The sequence below is a fragment of the Pseudophryne corroboree genome, chromosome 10 (assembly GCF_028390025.1).
Source record: "Pseudophryne corroboree isolate aPseCor3 chromosome 10, aPseCor3.hap2, whole genome shotgun sequence".
Taxonomy (NCBI): domain Eukaryota; kingdom Metazoa; phylum Chordata; class Amphibia; order Anura; family Myobatrachidae; genus Pseudophryne; species Pseudophryne corroboree.
This window is the reverse complement of record NC_086453.1, coordinates 251,266,192-251,278,763: the sequence shown is the minus strand read 5'-3', so window position 1 is coordinate 251,278,763 and position 12,572 is coordinate 251,266,192. Positions and strand designations below refer to the sequence as shown.

At 43.3% G+C, this 12,572-nt stretch overlaps 1 protein-coding gene across 1 annotated transcript in view; it reads right to left on the bottom strand.

Annotated features, from left to right (window-relative positions):
- Nucleotides 1–148, bottom strand: part of HTR3B (5-hydroxytryptamine receptor 3B) — a 76,667-nt gene extending 76,519 nt beyond the window's left edge. The window contains exon 1 of the mRNA XM_063941889.1: nt 19–148. Coding sequence (XP_063797959.1) covers nt 19–55 — 37 coding nt within the window. The 5' untranslated portion in view covers nt 56–148. The remainder of the gene's footprint in view (nt 1–18) is intronic.
- Nucleotides 149–12,572: the final 12,424 nt, after the last annotated feature.

Genomic DNA, 12,572 nt, shown 5'->3' with positions numbered 1-12,572 from the left:
ATTAGCGCTATGGCTTACCTGCTGCAAAGATTATCAGTACTGATAAAAAAGCCATCTGATGAAGGATTTCAAATTTAGATCTGGGTCACGGTGATGAAAAAGCAGCCCCAGGCTCAGCAGTGGGTAACAAGCACACAGCCACCTACAAACACTCCAAGGCCTGAATGAAAAGTCTACAGTTACCTGTAAATTAGCAAGCTGTCCATCTAACCTCCTATTTCTCAGTAATCCTATTACAAGTCTGATTTCATCTTTTCCAAGAGGACAGAACAGAAGATACCACAAGTCCTTAAAAAGCACCAAATGCACAGTTAATTAGATTTTCAGAAGCTCTTTTACCTGTGGCTTAGGTCCAGCTTATATATCTGACTCTTATCCCAATAATTAGACAATCCATAGTAGCATCTGTAAAAGAGAAGATAACCCAACTTCAGATCACAGTGACCTGAAAGAAGGAATGAGCAAGACGTGGAAAGCGGGTGCAGACATATAACTGTATACAGTATATAATATCTAAAGGAATAAGTGGAACTTAGTTTGTAGAGAAGGACTTGCCTTTAAAAGAATGTTATATAGCTGAACAGGAGCAAACATGGGAAAAGCTAAACATATATGCACAGTACTGTACTGCATACATTGCAGGGGCCTGGCGGACCCCAGGGCTAAGACCGAGGAGTGGTGCCCAGTTATGTCCACCATGGGTGGAGGACTGTCCTACCATGGGATCCTGTGAAACCAGGTCTGGTAATGATGCAGAATCTTACTTAATTGGTAAGCAAGCGGTGCAAATCAAATTTTTAAATTGTCACCAACTGCGAGCGAGTCAATTACCAATTAACGGGCTGGTTAGCCCATCAGCAGCAGCCATTGCAAACTAATCATGGCTCGCTGTAACATAGCCCTCCCATGCCTTTACTGTGGTTTATTTTAGTCAGGCTTGGATGCAAACAGAGTATTACGATCCGCTGCCAGAGTTTCTGACAACCTTAGCAGTTTCTAGTCCTTGCCGAGGCTAGGCAGCAGGGAAAGTAATGTGGAGGCATTCAGCTGCAGCCAGTCTGTAATCAAACTCTCAGTCTGTATGCAGCTCAGCTGCAATTTAGTCTGCAATCAAGAAAGCTGTCTTGCATTGGATTCTCTTCCTCTTAAATTGCAGTCAGTTCCAGCATTCCCTGCCAGTGATAGTCTGTTCCTAATGTCCGGTCTGTTTGTTCCATCCTGCTCCTGGTCTCCTATCTCATCAGAGTCCTTTACCTATGCCTGCGGCGCGCGCACAAAAATGGGGGCATGGCCTGGTTTTCACAAAGCCACACCCCATTTTTGTGCGCGCTCCTTTCGGTATGACATTTGTAGGAGTATGACCTTGTGTCATAACCCCGTTTTTATTCATGTTGTACAGTGCCACATACATATAATGCCCCAGTACAGTGCCACATACATATAAAAATGCCAATAAATGGGTGCCTCCACACTGCCAGATACATACACCCCCCTCCACAGTGCCAGATACACATATGTCCACACAGTGCCAGATAAATATATGCCCCCAGTGCCAGATACACATGTCCCCACAGTGCCAGCTATGCCCCCAGTGCCAGATACACATGTCCCCACAGTGCCAGATATGCCTCCAGTGCAGATACAGGTCTCTACAGTGCCAGTTAGGCATGTCCTTACAGTGCCAGCTATGCCCCCAGTGCCAGATACACATGTCCACACAGTGCCAGCTATGCCACCAGTGCCAGATACACATGTCCTAACAGTGCTAGATATACCCCCAATGCAGATACATATGTCCCCACAGTGCCAGCTATGCCCCCAGTGCAGATACACATGCCCCCACAGTGCCAGCTATGCCCCCAGTGCAGATACGCAAGTCCCCACAGTGGCTTCCCCAACCCACAAGTGTTTCTCACTGTATGCTGCTGCGAGGGGAGGGGAGGAGAGCGCAGCACGCGCCTCTCCTGTTCCTCTGACTCCGGCGGCATCTATCTTCAATTCAGCGCCGAATCAGAAGCCAGCTGCCGGACCGTGAGCTCTGATTGGCTCATGGACCAGCACTGACTTGAAGATAGACACCGTCGCCGGAGTCAGCGGGGCAGGAGAGGCGCGTGCTGCGCTCTCCTCCCCTCTCCTCACACACCAGAGACGGAGAGCCCTAAGTAGCGCAGTGTCGGGCAGCGGTGGCTGGGAGCAGATCGAGCCGCATGCGGAGGATGAAAGAGCCGCGGGTTGGCCACCGCTGCTCTACTGCTAGAGGCTTAAGTCCAGGTGGCAACCTAAGTACCAGTGAGCGTGTCGTGCACTAAGGGAACAGCGATGGGCTGTTAATGGTGGAAGACCCTCTCACTGGCTCTAGGGGTCTCACACAAATAGTGCTGGAGTTCCCTAACACAGGGAGAATTAAGGAATTAGTGAATTAGACAGTAGTAAGAGTAGAAAGAAGACCTCTTGACAGAACAGAAGGAGAGAACAGAATCTCGTAGCAGACACAAGAAAATAATGAGACTCCTTAGTGCAAGGGGGGGTTCTTGTGCAAAAGAGCTAATGCTTGCCTCCTTGTCCGCCAGTTAATGCTCAGAGGGAGCCAGAAAGTCAGAGAGAGTCAAGTCGGCGCTTGGCAGCAGATGAAAAGAACTCCTAAGCCCTGTTGTCAGCAGAAGGTGCTTGAGCAAAAGAGTTGATGCTTGCCATCTGCTGCCCAGGTGAAACCATAGCTGGGCATGCTGACAAGGCCCAGTAATGTAGTGGAGCTGACAACTGCAGCTTTTAGCTTGTTGCCCATTATGGCCTGTGTGACAGTAGTTAAATTCAGGCATCAGGTCCATGAGGGAACAATTAGATTTGGGCAGAAACTCTGTGGGGGCACAGTTAAATTCAGGTTACTATCTTTCGTTCAGGCGATAGGCCATTTGCATATGTTACATTTGGGCATTAGGCCCTAGGTATATTCAGGACAAAATTATTTTCCTGACCGATATGGGGCCATTTTTTTGTTATTTAGATACTACAGTACAATTTGCATGATGGAATACATATGATTGACTGGCAGACAGGATGCCGGCTGTCAGTATCACGACAACTGCATCCTGTCCACCAGAATGCCAGCAGCTTGGCGAGTTCTAAGAGTCCCCTTGCGGGCTCGCCACAGGATCTAATCCCACTCAATGGGTGAGTGGGAATAGCCCTGTAGTGCCATGATTCCGGCTGTCGGTATTGTCAGTTATTGGTATTTCAGCGTTAGTATCATTAACGCAGGGATCCCGACAGCCAGCATGTTAACTGCAAGCCCACATGGTATATCATACAAATTGATTCCGCAGAAAAGATATATCTAGTGGAATAAATGGGTGGATGTATTAAAAATTTGTACAAACCTTCACTCCTCTGACTGTTTCACCAGCACTCCTTCCAGATGACACAGCAGCATACGAAATCAGCACTGATTGGCTGCTTGGAGGAATCTATGCAGTCAACATGTGACATTAACCTGTATTGTTTGCGACTATGAAAATAATATATACATAGAAGAAAATTAATTCGGAAGAATGATATATGACATCCAATAGTACATCCCCAACTCAAGCCCGGGAAGTGCAGAGGCACAAGGCAATACTTTCTGCACCCTGCACGTGTGTGTAAGTGCCCCCTCTCTGCCGGGCCTGACAAGGATGAGAAAACCTGTGCATAAAACCACACAACAGCAAGTTCTAAAAGATATGTGGGTCATGCACTGAAATAACAACTAGTAAAACATATGTTACTAGTAAAACATAATCAACAGAAACAGTGTTTTGTAGAATGTAAGCTCACTTGAGCAGGGCCCAAAGAAAACTGCTCTGTTCGTGGGGCAACCCTAAATCCTGGGAATGCCATCATAACCGAGAGTATTTCACAAAATATCCTATAAAACAAAATATTAATAATAGTTTGAAGGCTATTCTAGGGCATGATTCATATTGATTTACATTATTCAATTTTCATATGCATTTAGCATTTAAATATTTGTTTTAAAATGACTGTATATTGTATATATGTGTTTTGAATAAAGTGTATTGCTGCCTACTGTGTTTGCATCTTAGTTTGCACTTTATGGGCCAAATGTAATAGAGTGAGAGTTTCAAAAAGTGAGAGATTTGTTAAGGTTTTGCATTTTTTTTAAATTGGCAATCATTTACACAGCAAAATCAACCTGGTTTTCCAGTGTAAATGATTGCCACTTTAAAAAAAAAGTGAAAAACCTTACCAAATCTCTCACTTTCTTAAACTATCACTCTATTACATTCGGCCCTATATGTTTGCTCTGTTTTAATGATTAAAAAATGTGTTTTTAAACAAAAGTTTATGATTTGAAGTACTGTCCCACTGTACAGTTCAGAGGACTCAAATTATAATTAATCTTCAGTTTTCTTGGCTTCGGTAGCATAAAAAAATCCAGCAGGAGTGCTAACATCTCCTTGACTTTCCCAGGACAGTGAGGGACAGGCGGTGTCAGTAACACTATTGAACAGATGTACTAAGCCTTGGAGAGAGATATGGGGCTGGATGTAATGACTTTTTTTTTAAGAAGCAATCATTTACAAGGCAAAACCGTGCCTTGTATATTAGTGCTGCTTTAATTAAAAACATTACAGTTTGGCCAGGAACCCGCCCCTCAGGACGACATCATTACATCCAGCCCATAGTACCAACCAACCAGCTTTGTCCACTTTATGACGGATATTCAGGTTCGTTTGCAAATCAAAAAAGTTAGCAATTGGGCAAAACCATGTTGCACTGCAGGTAGGGCAGATATAACATGTACACAGAGAGTTAGATTTGGATGGGTTACATTGTTTCTGTGCAGGGTAAATACTGGCTGCTTTATTTTTACACTGCAATTTAGATTTCAGTTTGAATACACTACACCCAAATCTAACTCTTTCTGAATATGTCACATATGCCCCATCACCCCCCCCCCCCCCCCTGCCACGCAGTGCACATGGTTTTGCCCATTAGAAGTCAAGTTTGTTGCTGCGATCATGTCTGAATTAAGCCCTATCTCTCTACAAGGCTTAGTACATAGGGAATAATTCAGAGTTGATCGCAGCAGGAAATTTGTTAGCAGCTGGGCAAAACCATGTGCACTGCAGGGGGGGCAGGTGTAACATGTGCAGAGAGCGTTAGATTTGGGTGGGGTGTGTTCAAACTGAAATCTAAATTGCAGTGTAAAAATAAAGCAGCCAGTATTTACCCTGCACAGAAACAAAAACAAATCTAACTCTCTCTGCACATGTTATATCTGCCTCCCCTGCAGTGCACATGGTTTTTCCCAACTGCTAACAAATTTGCTGCTGCGATCAACTCTTTATTACCCCCACAGACCCTTGTCATTATATTCTGCCCACGGGAAATATTTAGCTTTGTTGCTTAAGGTGAATAATCTCTTTATTGGACACTACATAAGACACAGTTACAATGACTGCCTTCTAATCTTCTGCAGAAGACATAAATATTCTGTACAAACTGAATGCTTTGCTATGTTATTTCATTTTTTGCTCTATTTCAGAAACCCTTCAGGCACCTGTAATTTAATCTGCTTCTATTAGGGGGTCACTGAATTGCAATCTGCTTTTTAAAAAGTGGCAGTAGAAAATCAGGGGTATATTTATTAAAGTGTGGGTTATTAGAAATGGAGATGTTGCCAGTAGCAGCCAATCTGCTTCTACTGATCATTTATACAGCATCTTGTAGAAGATAATAGATTGAATATAATTTGTTTCTATTGGCAACATGTACACTTATAAAAATCCACACTTTAGTAAATATATCCCTCAGTTTTCATGTTTTATCTATGAAAAGGTATATTTATACCTATGTGTGACCTAGCCCATACATATTGGCTGTACCTCATTACTTTAAGCCCTGCCTCTTTTACTTCAAGTGGCAATTATACTGAATCCACCTACAAACCTTAACATTTAGAACTCCATAACAAACTTAGGGGCCCACTTATCAATAAGTGATAAAACTCATTGCGTTTGATAAATGGTGCTCCAGCCAATCAACTCTTGTCATGTATTTTCACTTCAGCATCTAAGTGACGTGTGTTTGAAAAATGACATTTACTGTAGGAGCTGATTGGCCTGAGCGTGATTTATCATACGAAAACGAGATTTATCATCCACAATGCATTTAATCACTCGTTGATAAATGGGCTCCTTAGTGTTGAAATATTCAGTGCACAACTGTGTTGTCTCCGTGGTGCTCCTTTAGGAAAGCATCTAACCTTTACCAATATGGCCATCGCTTTGGCCACATGAGTGATGCCATCTTGTCACTCTGTGTGAGCACCACAGTGAGACATGGAAGTGTTCTACACAGCTTCCTGCAATATTCAAGAGATACCAGCTACCACAGCACATCACTACCCCTTGTCTATGCACCGCTACCCACATACACCTCCAGCCAGTGCTCTGTATGTTCTGCTCAAGCATCTCACCATCCGCCGACTGAGTGTGCATAACTGTGAGTACGACTGTAACTAACTCTCTATTGCTCAATATATCACACTACTGGTTAGGTCCTGTACTGTTTGCTGCATTTGGTGAATCTGCTGGTGAATACTATTTGCTCTGCTAAGTAACACCGCCAAAGAGAAGACACTTATCAACACTTATGCTTGGGTACACACTAGTCGATATGTATCGGGCACATCGTCTAGTGTGTACCCACTATGAAGACGTCACTAGCAAGTGCCATGCTGCCGAATGAAGATTGGTGCCGCCGTCGCTGCCGTCATTGGCAAGTGTATATGCACTTGCGATGCCGGCCAACCTGCCGGGTCTCGTCACCTGCGATGTCGTGCTGGGTACACATTGAAAAGTGTGTACCCAGCTTTAGAGCATCAGTTACAGATTGCAGAATAATGCCGAGGTGCTACAGGCATACAATAAATCAGTTGTCTTTGTCCCTCAGATACTGTCCATCCACATACACACATCGATGTGGCTAGACATCTCCTACTGTAGCTCAAGACTTACAATGTCTTGACTTTTATCAAGGCACAGACACAATTCTCCTACTACTTATTCTTCTTGATCTCTCTGCTGCTTTGACACTGTTGACCACTCTCTTCTCATATAAACACTACAATCCCTAGGTCTTCAGGACATAGCCCTTTCTTGGTTCTCATCCTACTTATCTAATCACTCCTTCAGTGTTATTTTCTCTGGTTCCACCTCCTCTTCGTTACCTCTCTAAGTTGGAGTAACGCAAGGCTCAGTCTTAGGTCCTCTGCTTTTTTCTATCTGTACCACATCTCTTGGCAAACTAATCAGCTCTTTCGGATTTCAGTACCATCTGTATGCAGATGATACTCAAATCTACCTATCCTCCCCAGATTTGTCACCATCTGTATTGGGCCGTGACACTGAATGCCTTTCTGCCATTTCATCTTGGATGACATCTCGCCACCTAAAACTTAATATTTCCAAAACAGAATTAATTCTATTTCCACCGGCCAATAGTAGTTACCAACCTGATATCTCTATCATTGTTGAAAACTCAGCAATCATCCCTAGCCCACAAGCTCGCTGCCTAGGTGTCATTCTTGACTCTGAACTGTCCTTTGTTCCCCACATTCAATCTGTCTCAAGATCATGTTACATACTGTACATCTCAGAAACATATCCAAAATATGACCATATCTTACACAAGACACAGCAAAAACTCTAATCCCAGCTCTCATTACCTCCCGCAAAGATTATTGTTATAGTCTCCTGACTGGTCTTCCCAAATATAGGCTCTCACCACTACAATCCATTTTGAATGCAGCTGTGAGGCTATTCATCCTCGCTAAACATTCATCGTCTGCAGATCTGCTCTGTCAGTCCCTCCATTGGTTACCGGTATTCTACCGTATTAAATATAAAATACTTTTACTGACATACAAGGCTATTAACCAAACTGCACCAACTTACATCTCTTCACTCATCTCAAAATATCTCCCTACCTGACCTCTCCGCTCTGCACAAGATCTGCATCATCCACATGCATTACTTGTTCACACTCAAAATTACAGCACTTTATCCGGGCTTCACCTACTCTGTGAAATGCCCTCCCACGCACAATAAGACTTGCCTCTAGTCTCCAAACCTTTAAACGTTCCCTGAAAACTCACCTCTTCAGACAAGCCTATCAAATTCCAGACCCACCCACATAACCTTTAGTGCTTCCCTATCTAATTACAACCTCTCTGCACAGTACACATAACATCACATATCTTATCTTTCTTTACTCTCACACCCTCCTGACCCTTGGCCAACATTGCGGGGTGATCATATCATACAACCCATTAAGAACCTTACAATCTTGTGGACCATTATGCAATAGGTAGCATCTATCCTTGTGTATCAATGCCCATTTCCCTATTCATTGTAAGCTTGCGAGCAGGGCCTTCCTGTCTCTATGACTGTCTGTTTTTACTCAGTTTTGTGCCATAACTGTTGTTCTAATTGTAAAGCACAACAGAATATGCTGAACTATATAAGAAACTATAAATAAATAAATAAATAAATAACAAGAAGGTAGCAGTTGGGTGATAGGAGATTGCTCCCCACCTATCTTACATAAGAAGGGAGCACCTCTGAATAGATGATAATGATATGCAGAGAAGACTCACTGGAGAAGATGAGCATCCATCCAAATCTCCAATGTAAAACTTGGAACAGAAACTTACCTGGTTACCTACTGTAGCATTTACAATAGCTGCAGAGCCCCTGAGAGGTGTCATAGTCTATGTGCCGGATGGCTGCGCTGGTTATTGTAATGTTTAAATGTAGAAATACAGTATTTGTGATACAAGTAGTCTATGATTCCCACAGAGCCATTTAATGTTCTTTAAGATGCACATAAGCACGTAGTTGAAAACAAATCTGTTTCTATCCACTAATCTTAAGTGCCTGATTGTTTTTTAAAAGTAATTAAACACTAATGACCCTTCCTCAGAAATATCCACAGTTGATTAATTACTGAAATGAAAATGAGATATTTAATCAATTTTTAGGAGCTGTTCTTTAAACTCCTGAATTGTACGATGTACACAGAATATTGCAGAACACATAATATATGCGGGATGTATGCTGCTATAATATAATGTTAGGAATCAAGTGATCTTTATTAGCATTTTAAGAAAAAATAACAAAATAACAGCAAAAAAGACACATGGACATCAAAGAAATAGCTAATACAGCAGCACAGTATACGAATCATGGGGAATATGGTAGAGTCAATGCATGGTATAAAAATATATTGAAAAAAAGATATTGAGAAGCTGACTTTAGATCAGTGGTGTGCAGAATCCTGCCTGGTTCTCTGACTCCCACCAGTGCTGCCATCAGAAATAGTGGGGCCAGGAATTAAAAAATCTACAGGCCCCACCCCCCACCCCTACCCACCACATAGGGGGTAATTCCAATTTGATAGCAGCAGGACATTTTTTAGCAGTTGGGCAAAACCATGTGCACTGCAAGGGGGGGGGGGGGGGCAGATATAACATGTGCAGAGAAAGATAGATTTGGGTGTGGTGAGTTCAATCTGCAATCTAAATTGCAGTGTAAAAATAAAGCAGCCAGTATTTACCCTGCACAGAAACAAAATAACCCACACAAATCTATCTCTCTCTGCACATGTTATATCTGCTCCCCCTGCAGTGCACATGGTTTTGCCCAACTGCTAAAAAATTTCCTGCTGCGATCAACTTGGAATTACCCCCATAGTCTCACACACACATATGCTGCCCCATACTCATATTTCCCTCTATCTCTCAGATATACCCCACACACATGTTTTTCTGTCTCTGTGCCACCCCTACATTCTCCTCTGTCTCTTAGTGATCCCTCACATTCCCCTAAGTCTCCCAATGACCCCACACACACACATTCCACTCTGTCTCATTGACACCCCATTATTCATCTGTTTCTCAGTGCCACCCCCACATTCCCTCTTGGTGGTAAAATTAATAAATATGTCCTCACCAGTGAAGAGATGGTCCTTCCCGCTCCATGTTGGAGGTGTCACCACCCCAACCCCAGCCAGCCTCTCGGGGAGATCCGGTTGTGGCACTGCATAGGGCTGTGCAAAAATTGGGGTATGTGAGTGCCGGCAAAAGAGATTATGGTCCCGGGCCACACCTGAGCTGGAAGAAGAGCTCAGAGGTGGCCAAGGCCAGGTCAGAGGTTAAGTGCAGTGTCAGCCCCTACTGTAGAAAGCAGTTGTGGACCCCTCTCTATCCGGACCCGGTAACCTGTCCCGTGCCTCCCACCACTGCTCAATGACACAAGCAGTTCCGTGGTGCAGTGACTGTTACTGACCAACTGCTGCTCCCCCCACTCCATCAGAGGCATGAGCCGTATGAAAGATCTGATTGCCCCGGAAGTTCCCAAGTGGAGCAGCACTGAGTGACTGAGACAGCAGGAAGATTTTTACACCTAGCCTTTATACCCCCTACAATAGTAAGTTAAGCAATGAGGCAATATTATAGCATTATACTGGAAGGTATTTGTCTCTGTGTTTTGCCATGTTTTCTTTTTCTTACTGACTTCAAGTGGCTTTGCAGCATGCTGTATTCTGTTCCTGCTTTTGAATGCCCACTTACTACATTATGGTAATGTAAAAATCTACCCATATACTAAATATCTGTGTGACTGCATGTGGAAGCCTATCCAGACCACTTTTCTTTCCTTCACTGCCATTATCATTAGTATGATTTTATGATAGGTATTGTAATTACAAGATATTTTGTGTGTGGCCCTCCAAAATTCACTGAAAAGTGTTAAGTGGTCCCCTGGGTGAAAACATTGCCCACTCCTGCTTTAGACTCTCATAAAATGTCAAGCCAATATTATGTATGAACAGATCAACCAGATCAACCATTTCATGATGCACAGAGTCAGGCCAACAAAATATAAACAAAAAGGAGGAGATAACTAGTAGACACAGTATATCACACAGAGTCTGGCTCCATGTGGCCCTGGTCATGAGTCTGTCTTAACTGCTCTTCTGATCCTCATTTTGTCCAAAAAAACAACAACATGAAAAAGCAGGTTAGAGCAGTCTGGCCCCTTAGTGTCCACTGGGCCCTAGACAGGAGCCTATGTTGCTTTAATAGATTATCTTTCATGTTCTCTCTATTATAATATCCATAGAGTTAAGGTTTTTCATTGAATGTAAAAGGTCTGAATCCCCCCAACAAACATTGACTTGGTCTTGCACCTTTCACAAGGCAAATATGGTTGTTCTCCAGGAAACTTATTTTTTCTCTTTAGTTCCTATGTGTTTAAAGATTACCACAATCCCTTACTCAGTTGATGGCCGGGTAAACTAAATGAAGTGGCAATCCTTTTTAGTTGTAAGGTCTCCTTTGTGCTCCATAAGCAAGTGTCTGGCAACAATGGCTGCTTTTTCATTTTAACTGGTCTTCTGGAAGATGTGTTTGTGACCCTGGTCTCCTTGTATGCCCCTAACTCTAGACCAGTGGTTCTCAACCTTGGTCCTCAGGACCCCACACGGTTCACGTTTTCCTTGTCACCCAGTAGCTGCACAGTATATCACCAACTGTCACATTTCAAAAATCTACAGGTGACCTACAAAACATGAACTGTGTGGGGTCCTGAGGACCGAGTTTGAGAACGTGTGCTCTAGACAAATCCTTCTGGTCACACATCAGGGTTTTAGCACCTCTTATCCTCAGTGGGGTAAATTCGAAAAAAAATATTTTCTTCATGGCCACACGTGCCATCCTGGGGTGCGCTTGCATGGGGGTGATGGGCGCCGCCTACTGGCGGTGGTTGGCAGGTGCGATCGTTCACCCACGCATATCACGCAGGAGTGAGAGTGACTGCCTCTGCAGTTGCCTCTCTCCCCAGCGCATCACTCAATCAGTGTACGCACTGTCCACAACTGGGAAGTGGGGGATGGCAGCGGGCCCCTCAAACATGCCTGGGTAAAAAGAACCCAGCCCCCTCTTCTCGGCACCACTGCTTATCCTGTTCGGTGCTGTCACATCATGGTTGCCAGCATTTCTTCTGGCCATCCACAGCATTCCTGAAGAGCTGCCTTACTATTACACACAAACTTTCCACTTGCATGGGCGTGGCCATACTGGATTATAGTCAGGGAAGGATCCTGTTGAATGCAAGAATGAAAGATGCACCACTCTCCTTTATGGGGACATTAAGATTTATGCTTCCGCCTTATTCCCAGTATTTTCAATCCATATCAGGTGGGATTCATAATTGGTATGTAGGCCTCTAATAATACCGATAGGGTATGGAATATCATAGAAGCCATGACTGACAGCTGAGCCATGGTTGCTTTCATTAAACACAGAGATAGCATTCTACAGACTTTATTGGCTCTACAGTATATTAAGAGGTGCTTTGCCATTTTAGTTTTCATGAATACATTTTTAATAACCAAATATTTGTTGCAAGAAAGCAACACTAGAAGTGGATTGCTTTTTGGGAGCACTCTTTTTAAATGAAAAATATTTTTTGTATAATGAATTTGACATGATTTTAATAAGTTAAAAC